This window comes from Leptinotarsa decemlineata, unplaced genomic scaffold, assembly GCF_025532065.1.
Source record: "Leptinotarsa decemlineata unplaced genomic scaffold, Ldec_3_MD MMD2_tig00000199_RagTag_RagTag, whole genome shotgun sequence".
Lineage (NCBI taxonomy): Eukaryota > Metazoa > Arthropoda > Insecta > Coleoptera > Chrysomelidae > Leptinotarsa > Leptinotarsa decemlineata.
The window spans coordinates 15,736,192-15,757,334 of record NW_027412544.1 but is presented as its reverse complement, the minus strand read 5'-3'; the positions used below and the strand labels follow the sequence as shown (position 1 = coordinate 15,757,334).

General features: G+C 35.2%; 1 protein-coding gene across 2 annotated transcripts in view; it reads right to left on the bottom strand.

The window, feature by feature from the left end:
• The window catches only part of N (neurogenic locus Notch protein), a 196,344-nt gene that overhangs the window by 35,743 nt on the left and 139,458 nt on the right, over positions 1-21,143 (bottom strand). For both annotated transcript variants that reach the window (XM_023158033.2, XM_023158034.2), the window contains exons 6-7: positions 6,774-7,130; positions 900-1,055 (exon numbers count right to left, since the gene is read on the bottom strand). In XM_023158033.2, the coding sequence (XP_023013801.2) occupies positions 900-1,055; positions 6,774-7,130 (513 nt within the window). The remainder of the gene's footprint in view (positions 1-899; positions 1,056-6,773; positions 7,131-21,143) is intronic.

Sequence of the window (21,143 nt, the reverse complement as noted above, 5' to 3'; positions counted from 1 at the left end):
TTCTTTGAAAAGAGAATATAGGCCACTGATGGATTGTTAGCGTTAAACAAAAGCTCAGCTTGGAAATAGTTGAGATATTCTCTTGCAGGTCTCTATTTAGCAAAACTGTATTGATAAACATTGCAAAATACAAGATACAAAGTAAAGGTTGAAATTCACTGACTTTGTACTTCTCCAATAATATATACACAGTTGACAATTTACAAAAAACAATATCAATCAAAACTCACCACAAATATCATAAACAGAAGTTTCTCTTGAAAAAGGAGAAAACATTTATACTAGACATCTGTTATAAACATGAACTACACGAAATATATTTTTTCTTCCTCAATTTATACACCAATAACTCGTAATGCAATGAGGAAATGTTTCAAAACATAACCTATAAAACAGTATTCATATACAATTTCACTTACAGACACGCCAGGAACTTTAGGATGAGAACACTTCAACTCCTCAAGAAATTTTACGACTATTTGATACCGAAAAAGACAAATCTGCTTCATGACAGTTATTTTGATTCGAGACAGAAAAATAAATTTACTGAATAATAATAATTTCTAGAAGAAATTGTACAAAAAACTTTTTGGCTTCTGTTTGAAATTATTTCTTAGATAAAGACAAATTATATAAGAAACTGAATATCGAACACATTGTAGGTAACCTTTGGAACGGAGATTTTCAAGTTCAAACTCCAGATAGAACTATTCTGAATATTTTTCCAAGTTAGCCCGTTAGGTTGACAACTCGTTCAGATTTTCAGCGTGATTTATATTCAGAAAACGAGTGCTGCGTGTCAGAACTCGCAGACACTCCGCTGATACCTTCACGACGCACAGTAGTTGTAAAGTTTAGCACGTATCGGCGTTATTTACATGTAATAATTTGTAACGTACCTTGTTCGCATTCGTCTATGTCTTCCGAACAGTCGGTTCCCTTATACCCGGAGGCGCAACTGCATGTGTACGATCCGTTTATGGGACTTGTGTCGCAAATGGCATCCGCGTGACACGGGTTACTCGTGCAGGCGTCGTCCAAGTGGCACAGAAGACCTGAAAAAAATTAAGCATCAATTAAGCATGTAGCATAATTAAGATAAATCGAAACTTCTTCGACTTTCCTAATGTTATCGGGGACATAAAAATCAATAAACTTTCTGTTGGGTCACGTCCTCCGATGTTGAAAACTAACACTTGCCTTATTTTATGACTTGAAAAAATTACAATCAAGACATCCTTCATGAAAGTTGTTATTATTCATTGAGTTATGTCTCATGTATCCTATAAACCGGCCCTTACAAAAACAAGTTGGTACCTATAGTTTGCTCACCATTAGATCTAACAGTTCGAGCAAAGCGACCTCAAACGATTGACGTATAAATGTAATTCTACCCCGAATATTGGTTATTTTCTTTACTATTTACCAAGAAGTGTAGGACCTAGCAAAAAACATTTGACAATGGTTGATAGTATCTACTTTCAATGTGATTGGAGGACGTTGGAATAATAGAGCACATATTCTGTACCTGCCCCGTCGTGGATGAAATCGGGCTTACAGTTTTGGCACAGTTTCACTCTTGTCACCTGCTCTGAAAGATCACTCACCAAATAAACCGATCGGTTTTTAAAAAGCTGGACTCATTTCGTTGAGTTTGAATTGGTGTGACCTACAATAAACCCTCGCAAATTGTGGTAGACAGTCAAATAGGTTCACTTACTTTGGGACTACTTATCTACTTCCTTGAACCATGACTAAACCTTTGAAAGAACATGTTATATCAAATTATAATACCAAATGTTAGATTGAAATAGTCCAGAGCACCGTTTTATATATTTTAAGGTTAACATATTAGTTGCCTTAGTAGAGGCAAAAGAAATTTCACACTAAATTCTACAAAGCTAATATTTCTTCTGTCTCATGTTTCCACAGTACATATCAGAGAAGTTACACTCATTAACAATAATTAATATGAACATGTTACGTTAATGTCAAGACTGAAACTCTGTAGAATGACTAATGTTACGTAAAAATGAAGGATGTTGAAGAACTTGATTCCGCTATAGTTCCCTAAATATGATAGATAGCGAAACATTTATACAACTTTTTCGTAGCACCTATTGAATAGAAACGAAGTTTTTTGGGAAGATTTTTCAGAACAAACTCGAACCGTTGCTTATCCCAGATAAGCAAAGGTCTCCACGGCGATCTCTTACAAAGCCAAGCTTCAATAACGACCGCCGGATGGGACATTGTTTTCTGCATCTCTTCCGAGTTTTCTGTCGATCCCATAGCCGTTGAGTACAATCTCCAACAAAACATTTGTGGTTTAGACTAGCATCACTGATGAGACTTATGGTATATCAAAACAGCCCTGCCTGGAGTTGGGTCACGAGTGTTTTGTTTTTAGACTCTTCTCTGATTAAATCCATTGTCACAGTTGTTCGTTTCCAATCTGGCGTTTTCGACATCTTTGTCAAGACAAACAGCATGTGCAGTCAATTTCCAAAGATATATTTGAGCTCATATACGAGCACACTGGTCATCAGATAGATGATTCTTTAAGCTTTTTCCATTCTTTTCGGTGATGCTGTCAAAACATTTTTCATAATGCTATAGCGACCATGAGGAATTGTTTAAGACGAAGTGCATAATAAAATATATAAGTAGATAATCTTAAAGAATTAGATTACGTTATTTTACCTCCTCAAAAAATGTAAATTTATTGAACAGGAAATTTTTCGTGATGGACCAAACATAACTTGTTCCTCTCTGTTTTTCGAGGTCATTGCCTATCTCAAGTATTATGGAATATGATACAAAGATCAGCGATGATATCACATACGAAACTCGAAATGGCACTTCAACAGATATAAAGTTATTACGAATTAACAACGTTTGAAATCGTGCCTAGCCGAGTCGCCTACGATTTTTCCGACGTGGAAAGAGATTTGAAACTAGTCGTCGTTCTAGCTATGTACCAAGTTCGCTCAACTCTCTGACAAGAACGGCTCGCCACACCTACTTTACAGATTTACAGTGATACATAAATCGAACAAAGAATAACAATGCGTCCGTATTGACACACACATACACGTTTTTCGTTAAACATTGAGAATATAATGACCTGAGCTCGTCGAGGTTTCACAGAATGGATGTCTCAATTTTAATTCCTTCGAGGCACGCGATTTTTAATAATCGCTATTCGGATAGAAACTGGATCTCGAGAAATTCCTCGGTAATTCTTAAATACTGTTTTGCATTCTCAATCTTTACGGAGACATTCCAAGGGAAATGTTAAATTTTTACTTTATGAAGCAAATAAAATTGTATTTTGAAGAATTTCCGATATCTAGGTTTCAGAGAATATAGAGAAAATTAAATTTCTGGTTTATTCTCTGGTTTAGTTTTTTCTGTACTACGAAGTTATGAAAAAACGTTTTTTTCACCTTTTAAGGACAACAAAAAGGCTATATAAACTTTATCAATTTTCTCAGCCTCCACTGAATATGACAAAAACTATCAGAATATCGATGGGAGAACAGTTCTTCTATTTTTCGATTTTTTTCTGAAGGCATCTAAACCTCAATTTACCCAACCCAGTCATCGACAAAATAAAATCAGATCGATATTTCATTTCGTTAGTGAGAAACTGGAAAAAAACTTGACAAACAGACAGACAAACAACAAAATAGACCTAAAATTATAATTTTTCCGTTCTATTTATTTCGTATCTACGTACAGAAGTGACAGATCAAACAGCAACAACATAAAAGTTTTTTCTATTAGACGTATTTTAGTGAAATTTCAAACAAGGAAAATATAACGATCATCGAAACTTTTTAATTTCTATATTGAGATACAAAAATATACTACCTAATAATAAAAGTTAATCTAGACCGAAATGAGTTGCAATTAAGGCACTAGAAAGTAAGCTGTGTTTTTCAACGCGGGAACCACCTGAAATCTAGGTATGTTCTTTTCATGCTTTGAAAACTGTCGACTCGAAGCCTTACAAATTATTTTCAGCCCATGGTTCAGATTGATTACCGTTTTCGGAAGACTCGCCTCAACAATTTCAAAAAAAAAATAAGGACAGACTAAAAGGGGGTTATTAAATTGAGTGCAGCCATTATCATAAGCGCAACGGAAAATATTTATTTTTATTTTCAGAGACTTTTAATTATACAAACCTTAAAGCAGCAACGCGCGATTAATTGTTACCTTTCATATCGCGCTGATCTGTAAAGCACTGAAGGTATGTGTTCGTTTTCTTTCTCAATAATCTGTACGTTCTTGCAGATATTGTTTTGCCTCTTGTTTCCAAAGAACAATTTAAAGCATTCTTTTTTGTACTGAATGTTTTCAGTCGTATGTAGTCGAATACCAGTTTGGTACCAACTAGTTGCGCGGATTCCCAATTAAATACCGCTGACGATTGCTCGATGATTTTTCATTGTAATGAAGTTTCGATATACAAATTGAAGAACCAGTTTCAAGAATAAATGTCATGAAATGTTAACGACAGGTTTATAAACACTGTCAGTAAAGTGCTCCAGTATGTAAATTCATATATAAGTAATAATCTAGAACTACTTATCATAACGGTGTGTTTTTTACTGTAGTTATCTCATTAATGCTGAAGAATATACCTACAATGAAAAATTTGATATCAGAGATACAGGGTTTAATGATGCGTCAACATATAACAATAATTTATAATACATGTTGTACATAATTTGGGCAAATTCGGATTTGTGGTTTGTTACCTCCTTCACAGACAGATGGGGCGATGACAAACATGTTGTTTGTCATTCGCTTCAGCCTAGTTCGAGGAAAGATACTCTGAAAGAATTCGATTTTCAATAATGGGAAATCATCGACTTCATGTTGATGATAGACACTACCTTGCACTGACGAGTGGCCAAACAGCCCAAAACCGGCCTGCAAGTGTGTTCCAATAGTTGAAAATCGATTCCTGCAGGTGTATCGCCAACAGCATATGCAGGAATAACTTCCTTGAATCCTGCACTGACACCTGACAGATATAATCCAACGCCCTGCGTGGTATTATCGAGGGGAGTAGTTGTGTCAGTCCATTAACCTACAGTGTGGCCTGAATGAATTGTTCTTATAGATAATTCAATACATGTTGTATATCGTAGCCTAAATATATAATATGATATATAACAACAACCTAATATTTACCCAGAATTCACTGAAAAAGATAAAACTCTCAACAAAAAGAAAACTTGAATTTCAATTTTTTTTGTAATGATTGGAAGTTAACAGATCCAAGAATCTGATGATTACTGAAAGACCAAATGGAATTGAATTCTTCCCCTCGTTATTTGAGGTTGTTAACAATAGGAATGAACTAGAGGAAATGCTTTGATAACCCTGCATCTAATTACTCTAATGTTCTGAAAATAATTATGGTAATACAACTTTCTTGAAACTTAGCTTTATGTGAACTTTCAAGTATTAGGTAAGCAATACTTTGCTTTGCTTATTTTTGATGACATGGGAAACGGAGAGTGTATGAATGGCAACTACCACAGTAATATTCATTTACATACTTTCTGATCTGAACATATATACTTGTCTTTGCTTGAGCGGTAAGGATTAAGAGTTTTTCCCGGAATAAACGACTATTCTCTATTCGCTAAAACTGAATTTTAACGTATTTAACCGTTCCCTTTCACCATCAACGCTGGTAGGCCCCAAGGATTCATATTGCCTCCAATCATCTTTTTATTGCAGGTATATGAACGGCTTATTGGAAAAAACCAAAAATCCAATATATTCCTTTGCTGACGACAGCAGACTTATCTCGTCATTCCATTTGGATTCTAGGACATCGGCTACGGAGGCGCAGCTTCTCCGGCAGCAGGACGTTGCATATCTTAATGAGGAACTAGTAGTTTCGAATTGGGTAAAAGTAACCAGCTTCAATTTAATGCCACAAAAACCCAGGCATCGGTTTTTTCCAAGAAGATAAATGTCCCCGAACCGGATATAATAATGTCAGGTCAAACAAATCCGCTTTCTGCTTCGATAAGTTTGTTGGGGGTTGAAATGGACACCAATATGTCTTGGCACAATTATGTTGCTGGAATTGCAACGGCTGCTTCTCAATAGCTCGGAACACTGTTTTGAACCAGAAAGCAGTACACACCTCAGCAACTTTTGATGCTTTTAAAAACTTATATCAGACCTTCTTTGGAGTATTGATCTCATGTATGAAGCTCTGCACCCAAACATACCCTGAAGTTGCTGGATTCCATCCAGAAAAGAGCCATCCGCCTGATTGAAGACGCGAACATCACGTGCAACCTTGATAGCCTGGATCATCGAAGAAAGGTTGGAGATTTATATCTCTTGTATAGGTACTTTCACGGGAAGTGTTTAAGTAACTCGGCATATTTTATTCCACCAAGAGAGGTGCATATCAGAAATAGGCGACGGACTGTCGCTGCTTATCCTTTTGAGGTTCAACTCAGTGTATCTCGAACTTCACTCTTTCATCTGGCATGTTTCAATTTAATATTTGTTTACCATTGATCATTTTTTCCCATTTTTGAAATTCTTTAAAAATGTCTTGTCATGTAATGTAGATAAATCAAAATTATAAAAATGCTTACGTGATATGAGCTTCACTTGCTTTTGCTGACAAGAAGGACAGTGTTATGAATGACTAGATACTTACGAAATAGTAGAATATTCGATTACCCTATTTTGTCAAATTTTCCTTACGTTCTGAGAAAACTCACCTGTTTTTCCCACAGTGCACCTGCAGTAAAAACTCCCAACCCTATCGATACACGTGGCTCCATTGAAACAAGCGGCTCCTGCGCAGTCGTCGATGTTTACCGAACAATCCGGTCCCGTCCATCCGTTCACGCATATACAAGAAAAACTGCCGATGCTGTTGGTGCACGTGGCGCCGTTTTGGCACACGGACGGTCTCGTCGAACATTCGTCGACGTCCTGCTCACAAAATTGACCGGTGTAGGTGGACTTACATTTGCAAGTGTAGGAATTAATGCCGTCCACGCAGGTGCCGCCGTTCAAGCACTGGTGACCGGGACAGTCGTCAATGTTCTCTTCGCAGTTTTGACCACGAAATCCTGTAACAAGAAAAAGTTGACTGTTGTAATAATGCTATTATTTCATTATTTCTTCAGGCAACCACCCGCCCGAAAAAAAAGAAGATACGAGTATACATATTAGTACGTTTACCAGTGTTTTTCCTTAATTATTTGAAAATCTTTACATTCGATATTTTTCATGGCAGTATAAAACATCAGTATAAATCAAGGCATGATTTTGCCAGCGAAAGATCCACAGTTACATATCTATGGTAATTGCAAAAATATTCAAGTAGACTCCGTCTACACATACCTTAGAGCTATTCACAGAATGAAGGTTTTCTTTTACGGCTATTGAAATAGATACATGATTATCTTACAGATAGGACTCAATTAGTCAAAATGAATAATCGAAGATATTTCTCTATTCAAGATACTTCAGCGACCACCATAAATATCTCACTTGGGTTTTCTCCTGTTTTAACTTATTCATGATTGATACTGAACATATTTTCCAATACTGTTACTTTTTATTTTGAGCCGACGATCCGAAAATCTATTTCTGGATGAAAAGTATGGATGCAAAAAACTAGAAAAATCGTAAAACTCCCCAATCATTGTAAGCTCGTAATGGGATGCCTCTCTCTCGAAATCGAAAAGTGTTTTTGTATGTCACGATTTCTTATCATATACAATTGCCATATCGATGAGGATGTCTAGATCCTAATATTTGTTACAAGTAAAGCAAAGCAAATGTTTGGTTTCCTTTAAGGAATACTGGAAATAATAGTCCGGCTACATATTACTAAAAACGAGGCTAATCACTTCAATACTTCCACAAATACAATATGCTTCAACAATTTGGAATTTTATTTCTATCAACTAACACATAACGCCTTCAAAATAAGTTTCTTTGGTGCTTTGCTTTTAGAATGAGAGTTATATTGGCACTTATGAACTCAAAAGATAAAAATGAAGACACCGGAAGTGAACAGAAAACTAGCACGTGATCATATTGTGCAAATTATTAAAGTTGATATCTGCCGTTCTGGGCTGATTTCAAAATAACTACTGTCAATTAAGGAAACACCTCCATAACATGGGGCTAGTGGACATACCTTTATGCAGGATGTGTGAACAGGAAGATGAGACCGTCAGGCATGTCCTATGCGAGTGCCCGGAGTTATCGTTAAAAAAACAGTATGTATTCGGCGAGTCTTGGCCTACACCTGCCGATATATATGAGATGTCTCCGAGTGACCTGTCCACCTTCCTGGAAAGGACAGTATGGACGATGACCTAGGAGGACAACTCCTTGGGAGGATGTCCAATGGGTCACATGTGGCCTACGTGCTGTGGGCTTACAGTCACCCTCCCTACTCTACAGATACAGATAGCTAGTAGTAATGCTATGTTTGTAGTATCATATCATCGTTTGTAAGTACCTCTTAACCATATTCTTCATATTCTCCAAAACAAACACTTTTTCCAATATATACTTTTCGACATTTATTTAATGTTTGCCTACAGATTTCTCCACCAAAAACTTCTTAATTTTAGTTATAATAGTTTTTTTTATTATTTCATTCAAGCATATTGGAAGTTATGATATCTATAGTTTTGAAGACGGTAATAAAATTGAAATTATCACCGTTTCTATCACTTGATGAACCACTGTTATTTTCAATTCCATTTTGAATCAACAACGGACCTAATTAGTATACCTTCGTTTGAGAGGTTAGATGAAAAAGTAATTTTTTGTTTTCAATCTAATCGTAGCTCGTAACACATGAAAATTGATCTTAATTAGCAGATGAGGACAGCCAAGTTTTCCATTGAGTATATTATTCAGGGTAGTCAGGGAAAAAAGTAGTAAAGCATCAGTTTCAATGTTTGGTGAACGAAATTAATTCAATAAGCATCATGATCAGCCTACCTTCTGCTGAAATAGTAGTTACATTAACTGTATGTGACAATCACTTCAATGACTATTTCACATAGAATGGTAATGTTGATCGTTCATGCAAAATCGATTTTACCGAAAAAACCTACGAGCAACACATAAAAGACAGAAGCGATTTATATTCAATCGATGAAACATTCGATGTAATATTGTATTGTGAGTATAATAATAATAATAATGAATAAGCATGGATGGCTACTAACACCCTTGGCCTTTGGTGAGTTACGACACCACTTACCCAAGCAACTGGTGCAAAACCGGACCGGCAGCCCAGGCGCACCCGGGAAGGAGAACTCTATTCTCCCTTCGGTGCCGGCCGTGGGTCCACAGGGCTAACCACCCGGTGGACCCAACACTTGGTTCCCAATAATCAAGGAAGAGGCCCCCAAATCGACCCGCTCGGAAGGGTCACAGGCAAGGTGGCGGGGCCCATAACGATGATTTGCCTACCGACGACAACCCTGGCAACGACAACGGACGCTTTGAGTGGACGCATGAGCTGAGAGATAGTACGTGGCGAGATTGCATGCTCTGTGGTGTGAAACACATCCGGAGCATGCCGCCTTTTCCGTCCAAAATCTTAAGGATTACGTATCCTATCTTCGGCGGCAGGGCTATATATCTCCTCCCCAGCCTGCTAACGAAGTGGTAGAAGTGGCAGTTCTACCACCCGTTGGCACGGCTGGAGAGGAGACTCGCACCATACCACCAATTGGTGTAATGATGTCCTCTCTACTCTCGAATCTCAAAATCATACCGGCTTGCCGCACTAAGGCAGAAATCTTAGCCGCACAGATGCAAAAGGCTGTCATTCTTGGCTCACTGCGTTTGCTCAGGGCACATGATTCTCGGACCCAATGATCACTTACCCCACGGTGTGTGGAGTGGTCATTAGTTGATTATGCTGGCGCGCCCTCCCGAATGTATCGGGGCTTCGGGGGATTGGGCCTGACCAGCGCACACTACGGTGAAAAAAAGAATAATAACTTTATTCACAACGTATACAGATTAGAGTACAATTAAAACAAAATATGTGAATAAAGTGGTTTGGCGATAAGAGCAGAGCTCTTGTTTCGCAAGAAGATATAAAGAATATGTAAATATACAAATATTTGTAAAAAACTATGGCGTTCACGGAGTAGAAACTACTACTATTAAATTTTGTGAATTCGGTGTTATAATTTAACAAATTATATTTCGACTTGAGGTAAAATAGGCCGATTAAATACTAGACAAACAAAAAATAAGAAAAATAGACGAAACCTTGGAGAAATATTACACGTAAAGAAAGCCAAAAGGTTTTCCAAAGAACTATTCCCCCAAAAAAAAATATTCCCTTATCAATCTGACATGAGTTCATAATATATTATGAATTGGAAAACCCACTCCCAGCTCTTCATTCTTCTGAATAATTTTTAAATCACTTCATTTCGACAGAGTTACAAAAGTTAAACCCACCGTTTTCCTCTAGATGTTTTATCAGTCTTGGTACCAATGTAACCATATAGAAAATTAGCCGCCAACAAATTCTCATTGAGAAACGAAAGATTGTGCATGGATCATTAGCATACAATGCACATGGTACATTTCGCCTTTTGCTCTAGAAAAGGATAAATTCGATCAATTATTTATTTCGCAATCGAAAAGCCGTATCCTGAATATATCCGCCTGTTGATTCGTGAGGCGGCCGAGAGCAATCGTTTATTATTGATACACAATCGTTTTGCAAAAAGCCGTGATTTGTACTGTGCCCGTTCGAGACGACTAACAAACAATCATTAGGCTCATTAGAGAGGTCTGAAGGCGGGCATGTCATAATACGCTCTACAAAATAACACGGAGTCAAATAGCTGGAAAAATCTGATTTTCAGATTGGCCTGAGTAGATTGAGATACTAATATTAGTATATTGTCTCGACATTTGCCGTTGGTATTATCGCTAAGACCATTTGGACTTTGAAACCATATTTTCTCAATGTTAAATATCATATGAACCATGAATACTACTGGAGTTTTTTTCAACACCAAACCGTTATTTTAACACCTCGACACGTGTTTCAATCACCAAGTGATCATCTTCAAGAGGAAGATCAAACTATGCATACTTACAAAGCTATCCTTGAATTAATTTTACAATTCGCTTTATCTATATACTTGTCTCAACATAAGTTAAGAAAACTTAACTTAAGTTAAGAAGTTAAGTGAAGAACCTTCACTTGATTTAAGACAAGTATAGAAACTTAAGTTAAGAAGTCGAGTTACGCCAAACTTGAGTTAAGACAAGTATATAGATAAGGCAAATTGTGAAATTAATTTAAGACACTCAAGACGCAGGTACCTAAAACAGGTATATATGGTATAAATAAGGATAGCTTTGTAAGTATGGTTAGTTTGATCTTCCTCTTGAAGATGATCACTTGGTGATTGAAACACGTGTCGAGGTGTTGAAATAACGCTTTGGTATTGAGAAGAAACTACAATAATATTTATTACTACACCAAAGATTACAAACAGTGCATCACAAATATGAAACATATTTGATAATCTTATAGTACCAAGTTTTGTATCAGACCACATGTACAAAATACTAGTATAAAAACTTCTAGCAACTGTTTCGTCATCTGTAAACTCATAGTTTGAAAGGTAAATAATCTCCGAAAAAGTGATGATTTCATTCTCATTCCAGAATGTTTAAGAATTTGTCGTTCGTATGGGGGCGACAGCTGATCAACGGAAAAACAGATTTTTTTTAACAGATTCAGCTTTTTGAAAAAAATCTAATTTCAAGGAAATGGAAAGATTTATGTATCTTTTTTTCAAAAAAGCATTTTCTCAATGTTATACTCGTAACTATGATATGAAATGAATAATTTATTTTCGATTTATGGTATAATCAGACCATAAAGTGTCAAAAATAATTTCAACAATATTCTACTATTTTGCTATAGATTTTGTAGGTTAATACGTTTGCCAAAAACGAACGTTTTTTAAAAAGCGTTTATTAATGTACTGTCATTTTGACAACGTTCAGATTTTTTTCGGTTTTCCCCTAAACGATACTTCTCTAAATCAATACTAGTGTTTTGATTAATTGATTCCAAAACGTATTAGAAACAAAAATTATGATTTATCGCATACGAATTAACATGTTTAATATTGGCGACAAATTAGTTACCATATAATAAAAAAATGAAAAGTTACAGAAAACAAACTAACTTTCAAATTTCACACGATACACAATAATCCAATTCTAAATAACCTTGTATATTCATTATATTCAAATGTTTTGATTGGTTTCCGGGTTTTGCCGTGGTCTTCTTTGGTTATAACATTTAAACGTTTCAACTGCAACAGTCATCTTCAGTGGCGTGGTTGAAGTATTCTTCTTGACGAGTTTCAGTTGACACGTCAAGAAGGGTACTCCGACCACGCCACTGAAGATGACTGCCGCAGTTGCAGTTAAAACGTGATATTATAACTAAAGAAGACCACGGTAAAACCCGGAAATCAATCAAAATATTGACGCCAGCCGTGAAAGACTACATTCCTATATTATATTCAAATGGTTTTAACGAATAGTACTGGGTGGAAGCGGTTCACATCGACTACTAAGTAAAAGGTATTCGTGGTTTGAAACCCGATTGAAATTCCAACTCCACTTTCAGGGGAGTATGAAAACAATTTTTCGAATATAATTAATTTTTGAGGTTTAATAAAATATGTCGATAAATGGAGCGATGAAAAACATAGGATGTATTACTGGCAACTACCAAAGTACCAAACGGTTGTGTAGATAATTTGTCATGAAACTAATAACTAATACTCGACAAGGATCTCCGATAACTTCTTAACAATGTCATGTTTTTTACATAATTTTAATTGACTTCTGCTTTGAATGTTGTAATTATCACGAAAACTAATTTTATACTGTGGCATCCGTAACTTTAAGTATGGTCAAGCCGTTACCGAACATTCCAAAATGTATAGACAACGTACTGGTATCAATGTTATAACTTCTAATAATTTCCCAAATCCCTCATTATCATACACGAAATTGTTTTCTCGCGATGTCATGTAAATAACTGTAAAGTAATTGATATTTCCTTTCTTGGATATCGCTGTTTTCAATGGCATCATTTACTGAATATTACCGAAATAAAACCGTTTTATCCTCCTCTTGAAGATGATCACTTTGTGATCGAAACACGTGTCGAGGTGTAAAAATAACGATTTGGTCTTGGGAAAAAACTCCAGTAATATTCATTAGTACACCAAAGGTTCCAAACAGTACATCATAAATTTCATTTACTTATAATATGATTAGTTATAGTACGTATTTTGGTAATACTAACAAAGATTCTAGATTAGATATTTTCAATGAAATGGAAAATCGATTTAGAAAGTTCACCTTCTATGAATAACAATTTTCATCATTTGTGTCTTAAAATATCGACCTTATTTCGACAAATCACATCAGGTTACACCAAACCTATGAAAACAACCACTACAATTCTGACATAATCATAGTTCATTCGAGTGGATAGATGAAGTGTACATTGATATTTTTAATATTTCTGTATTATGTTATTATGTGCTTATTAAAGTATTTACTCGCAGATTGAGAAACAAAACCTGGCCGTTCCTTAACAAGCACAAGCCTACCTACTGAATGAAAGTTGCTTATGGAAATCAGGTGGTTGGCGATAAAAAAAGTATTCTTTTAAACGATCGCGATTGAAAATCAGCCAAAAAGCTTGTTATACATTTTGGGTACCCCAAACATATCGCGATATACAACTTTCGAAGCGATGCACGAAAGAGTCATTCGGAACTCAGATTCGAATCATTAATTATCGATCTGCAAGCGATGCTTCCGGCTGGGGCAAGTCGAGAAGCTCTTCTGTTCCTCATCTGGAGCGCAACAATTTCCCACGGTATGTGCTGCTATCTTGTATGCCCACGCCTCTTATTCGCTTATCACCTCGAATTCTCGGAGATATGTTCGTAACTGTGGTTTTATTTCCGGCACCGACCGGCCAAATAATTAAAAAAATAGCACACACACGAAAACAATAATTGTATCGAGAGTGTGTGAATTGTTCGATAAAGTGTTGCGGTAGGCATCGTCAAGGCCTTGATAAAGCGCTGTTTACAGAAGAAATGAATTACAGACATCAACATTGAGGTTAAGTGGTTTGTTTTCACTTTGGCTTTCGTTGAGGATGTTTTCATAGATACAAACCAATACTCAATAAACATGTTTTCTTATTTTCCTAAGAGATATGACAAACAAGAAAATAACCAAAGCAGGATGTGCGTTAACTTAAGAGCTTTTTCAGAATTCAAATATAATGGAGTTAGCCTGCAATGCAATATTCAAATGAAAAAATTATCACCCTTGCCTTTTCATGTTTTATATTCAAGGACAATTTGTAACTGACAAACTCGAAAACTACTTGAGAATTCAATGTATTTTTTTTCATATAAATTCTATAATTTTTTTATGAAAGTCATTATTTGCCATCCGCTGTGAAAACTATTGATGATATATAAAATAACATATAAAACTACTGCCCATAAAAAAATCTGCAAGACTACATATCTATTACAGTTGAGTGACAATAACAGTTTCAAATTAGTCAATCAAAATACAGTAAAATTGAAAGATGATGACATTCATATCATGAACCAACTTAATAGTCTCATAATCAAGGTTGATTATTACGACGGGTATGAAAGCCCCTGAAACAGTTTCGTGATAAAATTACTTCACTAAATTGCACCCGTGCTAAGACGGGGAGGATCGCTACTATTTTTAGGGTTTGAAGGTCGTCGATTTTTGGAATTTTTTCTTGACGTTTCGTTGGCGCAGGTGACTAGCTTCTTCAGAGGTTTAAAGATCCTGCGTGTATCTCCGATGACTGCTTAATAATGTATGATTTCCGTCGAGTAACATTTTATCATATTATTTTACAATGTCACAAGTGAAATTTTCCCTTAATATGTGTTTCATAAATGTTAAATTTGTTAAGAAGTTAGGTTCAAACTGTACGACTGTAAAACTAAAGTTCACAAAAACGTTCAAAGTCACTGCCGATTTTCTAACAAATTAATCACGATAATTATTATTATTATTGTATAACATATATAGCCGTTCAAAACAAACGGTCATTTGAAAGACCATAATATCGAATTATGTTCATTGCCACTGTCAGTATTCTTTCGACTTTTGTATGTTCTTAACTACCAAGACCTGGATGGACTATACTGAAACTTTCAAAATAGATTCCCAAAAAATGATTGGATGTGCCTAAATCTCGCAGACAAATGCTGAATAATTGTTTTTTCTGAAAATTTCATTTCTTTCTTCATATTTTATTATCAAGAATAACTTCAAAATTGAAATATTTGCTGATAAATGGAAATCCTTGGTTGAAAGGTTGATAAAAATGTATGTAGGTATTCATATTTGGTTTCTTCTTCTCGCTCTTCTCTTGTCAGTCTGAAATTCCATGATTCATTGTGTAGAAAAATCTTTGGTACTCTTTTTTCAAATTTGTCGAGAGATTGCTTCATATGCTCTATAATTCGAATAGTAACAAGCAATAAGAGCAATATCGCTATGAGCATTATATTGCAGAGTGTTAATCAAAACGAAAAGACAGAGATAAATAACAATATTCTGTCAACTGTGCAAAAAGCGTAGTTTTTACCAGATTGAACAAAATTTTGAAGAAAACATCTGCAAGAATATTCTGCATTCATTATACTATTATCTCTATGTATATAGTTGGTTCATTTGAATAAGGTAAATTCTGAGATTCTAAAACCCATGTATTCCGACGTTGGATGATATTTTTGAGTTGATTGAACGTCGACCTAACTACACGACAACCTTAAGATTTTGTTCATTTCTGTCCGTGATGATATGATGGGATAAAACTTCTATTTTGTTTATTATGACCATTTATTTGCCTGTCTCTGTATCCTCTCACTAACCATCGGAGAATTAATGTAATGTAATTGACCTCAATTTTTGAAAATAAGCTTGCCCACAGATACATAAACCAGTAGGTTTCATTCTCGCTTCCGTTCGACAATATCGTTATCGAAATTTTATTGTCGCAGCGGAAGGCGCACGAAACGGAAAGGTAGGTACGACCTCGCGAGTACCTTCTTTGCATGATGTAAACTTTCATAAATCGAAAATAAATTTGTAATCGCAATGTAGACCAAACAGATTGCAGCATTTACACGACCGGCACGCCACAGTCCGCCTCTCTCTAGCATAATGCCGGAGTTATGGGTATCGCGAATCCCATCAATAACGGTGGAATGTTCTACGGGCCCCTTTGCAACGCGCGGGAACTACCCGGGGTTAGCACGAGCTCCAGCTACGTCATTTGACTAACTATCGGCCTCGGGCAGCAGTTGAACCACCGATGGATATCCGATCAGTGTTGCCAACCCAATGAAGTTGTTTCGATCGAGATAGATGTCAAAAATAACCATAAAACTTCTCTATCTGAGATTTTACGAAAAGCAAAAAATTTAATACTGAATGGTATTGGGCCTGAGTCCTAAGACACTCTGAGATGGAATTGACTACTGAGAAAAAGTGGCATGGTGTAAAATCCACAAAAACCAGAAAGCGCAACAAATGCGCGAATATACTGAATATTTTGCGCTCTGTTGGCAACACTGGTCGTCTTTTTGTGTATCGATGATTAGGACGAGAGCACACCATTCGATTTTTGCAACAAAAAATCGAAGACCACTCATTTGATGTTTCTGGCAACCGGCGGTTTTGTTTTATTTCGCAAGGCCAGACAACAATAGAACGCGACGACTCGGCCCAGGGACACCGAAATATTCGGAAAAGCAAAAACAATGGCTGATTTGTGACGAAGGGTGATATTTCGAACTCTGGTGTCTTTCATGTATCAATGAAAGCAAAACACAAATTGGGAAGCTGATATGTATCGTACCAACTTTTTCGAAACCCTAGGCGCAAAATTCTTGGCACATTTTCTGAAAAAGCCATCCAAACCATCAATGTTTTAAGTGAGACTAGTGTTTCATTATTAATTCGTTTATACGAAAATATTGAAACAGCTATGCTAACAATCGGGCTTTTCAACATGTCTTTGGAAGTATGACATGGATCCCCTTTATGAGAGTCGTCCTAGAATACCATCGTTATTCGTACCATAACAAACACATTTAACTAACTGCTTTTATTTGAGCTGTCAGCAGTTGAGCTTACCTTTTTATATAATGAAAAAAATTGGAAAATACCGACAGATTACTTTCTTTCTGGATTATTCCATGATTTATATTAGTGACACAATATATTTTGTGAGATAAAATGATGAAAATGAACCGTACTTTTTAAAAAATGAAGCAAAATATTTCTGCATCGATTATAAACTTGCATTTTTTAAAAGAACTGCATTTGATTTGTAGATTTTAAGTAAATATTTTCGTGCATGAATTATATTCAGTGGAAAAATAGATAATTCTTCATTTAATTGGGTTTTCTCCGCCTTTTTCATTAGGTTTAAGCAAGCTCTAAAATCTCAGCTTTTTCTCAGGTCGAACCCCTGGCATCCCGTTTCATGGTTGAATTTTTGTGTCTCTAATTTATTATAAAGCTCACAGTTTCTCTAATCCACTTTCCAAAAAGAGTAAAGTTATTGAAACAGTTTTATAACGATTGGTGAAACTTGTTTTTATACATTTGTTAACGTTGTTTTTAGTAAAATCAGTTGTTAGAAATCATTTTTCAAGATGTCTTGTAATAAAACGAATTTATTGCTTCCATATATAGAATGAAAAGAATACATATACAGGGTGTTCCTTAAACACATGCTAATATTTAAGGAGGTGATTCTTAGACCCATTTTAAGAAAAAAACTTCCTATGGACGTATGTCCTAAACGCCTTAACTTTTGAGATACAGGGTGGCAAAGTTTTCAAAAATAATCAGTTTTTTAATAATAACTGAGATAATTTTGTAGACATCTTTGGCATATTTGGTACATATGTTCCATGCCTCAAGGCGCATTTTCTGCCACCCTGTATCTCAAAAGTTAAGGCGTTTAGGACATCCGTCCATAGGACACCCTGGAACACCATAGGAACACCCTGTATAATGCGAATTTGGCTCAAAGCAAAAGGCAAAGTTCAGTTTATAAGATGATATAAAATCAGCTCATAAACTGTTCTTCCACTTAACCTTAAACATGGTATATTTAATTATTTTACTTTGCCGAAACTGTACTTATTATCATGGCACATCCATAAATTTATTTCGCAGAGGCTGAAGACAATGAGACAATTTTAATAAAAAATATGGACTTGATGAATAAATTAAGATATGAAAATAGGATGTCCAGTAAAAATATGTAAAATTGTGGACACATTGGCGTGGTTGATGAAATTCTACAGACGAGAAGAAGGGTGTTTTTGTGTATTATACCAAAAAATATTTTAAATTGATAAAAGTAGGGTCTTTACTTCGAACTTTCGGAAGTTTGAAATGAGTAATTTATTATTTGTTAATTCTGTGAATATCAACAATCTACGTCATTTCATATACTATTTAAACTATAACTGATTACCATTTACCCAGTTACAATAAATTTAAAACTGCATTGTGAAAAAAAATAGTATCCATTCCATTCAACTACGATGCCTATGGAGAGTATCGTTTTTGGAAAAAATCGAGACTAGGAAATTTGATATACCCATTCGAAGAAGAATACGTCAAAATTTCAGTTTTTCTAACAAAATAAATTTTAATTATATGTGTAAATGAATATTCCAGTTTGTTTTGAAAAAATCTTCATTTCTCGAGCTCTTTTTCTCATTTCCACTTCCGAATATTTTTTAGAAACATATACATATTACTCAGTCTATAAGTTAGTCGTTGAATTATAATTCAAAGTTTTTTAACACCTCAATTTTCTTATAATCAAATTTATAACATTTTAAAAGGATGGAATTTAAATTGAATAATCAAGTAGTGAATTAAAAGAGTTTTTGTGTGCGAAGAGTAAAAGAACAGATGTTAACCAATATTTTTGTATGAAAACTCGAAATCATAAAAATCGGGGTTGTAAATAGAAGCAATCTGTTCCATGGCCAATATCACCCTTTTCTTGTTAACCTATTCATTCTTTCCACAAGGGTGAAAAATCCGGAAGACAATAGGATGCCTGCTTCAGAAGCATTTGAAATCAATATGATTCAATACCTTAGGCACAATGATTCATTTTATACTTGATTTGGAGTAGATATATAATTGATAAGACTTCATCTTTGAGATGAAGGCTTAAAATTTTACTTTAAAAATCAGGGAACACCTTTTTCTTAGCAACTACCTTTCCACACGAAATAAAGTTGAAAATTCGTCGTTGAGAGTTGTCAAAAAATCTGATGCAATTACTATGATTACTCAAACGATTTTCAGATGACTGCTTGTCCTATTTCAGAACCGTTGGCTAAAGTAGTATTATTCTCGGTTGGAAAACATTTATTGTTACAAACATCTTCTTATAAAGAATTCGAAAATTCACTAACTGCTCTGGTTTCAGTAGTTGCCAACTATATTACGAAAAATTTATAAAAACTTACAGTAAACTTCACATATATTTAAACGATACAAACTAAAACCTTGTTCAATTTGTAAATACAAAACGCATCGTCACATCGACGATTCCTCGAAGTCTATAATAGTTGGAATTGCCATATTCCCGGCGATGTATTATTTATACCCATTCGTGAATATAGTTTCAGAAGACAAAATCTTCCGATGCAAATGCTTGTATTGTATAACTCGTGAATCTATTCAAACAGATCATATCGGCTGGTTTTTTCTCGGCAAACGGTTATCGCGGATTCTCCACAATTGACCAGGCAATGTGCCCGGGAAAATACTAGGCGAAAGTGCCTCAAATCACGAAATATGATTCGTTATTTCGATATGAAACAGGAAGGTGATTTATACGTCCGTCTTAGTTTTCAGCTACTCATGGATCTGCAATGCTAATGTTAGATTACTTTTTGAGTCAAAAATAGATCAATTTAATAAAAAAAATACAGTTTAAATTGAATGGAGGGAGTGAAGGTCAGGAATGATTTTTGCGGAGATAAGATGATCTAGTTTGAACCTTAGCACTAAAATTTGTTGAAGAGTACTACTTTTTAGCCACAAATTATGTTACAAGTTTTTTTAACGATTGGGCCAAGACATTTCGCTATCAATTTACACCTAACCACTTCTCCACTACCCAAGCTGAAATTTGTTTGAGGCTTCAGTATCACTCAATAAATTAACATTAGGATTTAGAAAAACTTATTAACTTTAACTTGATTCTCAGGAAACAAAATGTTTCCTTTAATACTATGGTAATACCCAGTTCTCAAACTTGAGGCGCATATGGTCTTCTTTCCAAAGATTCAAAAGTATATGTTTATATTTTGTTGATGATCTGACATTATACGCAAGGATAACTTTGGACTTCACAAAACTTCAGTCAAAATAAGACTTATTGCAGATATGAGAAGTTATCAGAGATTCTCAGGTTTCAAAAGTCCAAAACTAAAAATTTCCACTACCAGAAATCGATCTGGAGTTGTTATATACTTTTCCTATGTGGAATCTTTTATATACTCGTATATCTGAGCACTTGGAACATTCAGAGAAAATTTCTTGATTATTTTATTTTCACTATCGATGGAATTTATCTTGAAATAATTTGAATTTCGAAGAACTCTGCAGTAAAGGAGGGTCACGGCTTCAAAACATCATCTACAGCAATTTTGAACATTTTAATTAAACCCTAATTAAATGATTATTAGTGAATATTTTTGTTATTTTTGACTCTTTCTCCGAAGGTTTTTCGAAAAAATATAATACGATTTTGCAAGATATTTTTGTTTCTGAATTTGTTTAATACTAGTAGACTAGGGGTGGAGACAAAAACTGAAAAGAAGAAAAGGTTTTGGCTTCCTACTTTTCCATATTGATATAAAAAAAGTGGGAATCTTCCAAAGAAAGGAAGGAAGCAGTCAATTTCATATGAT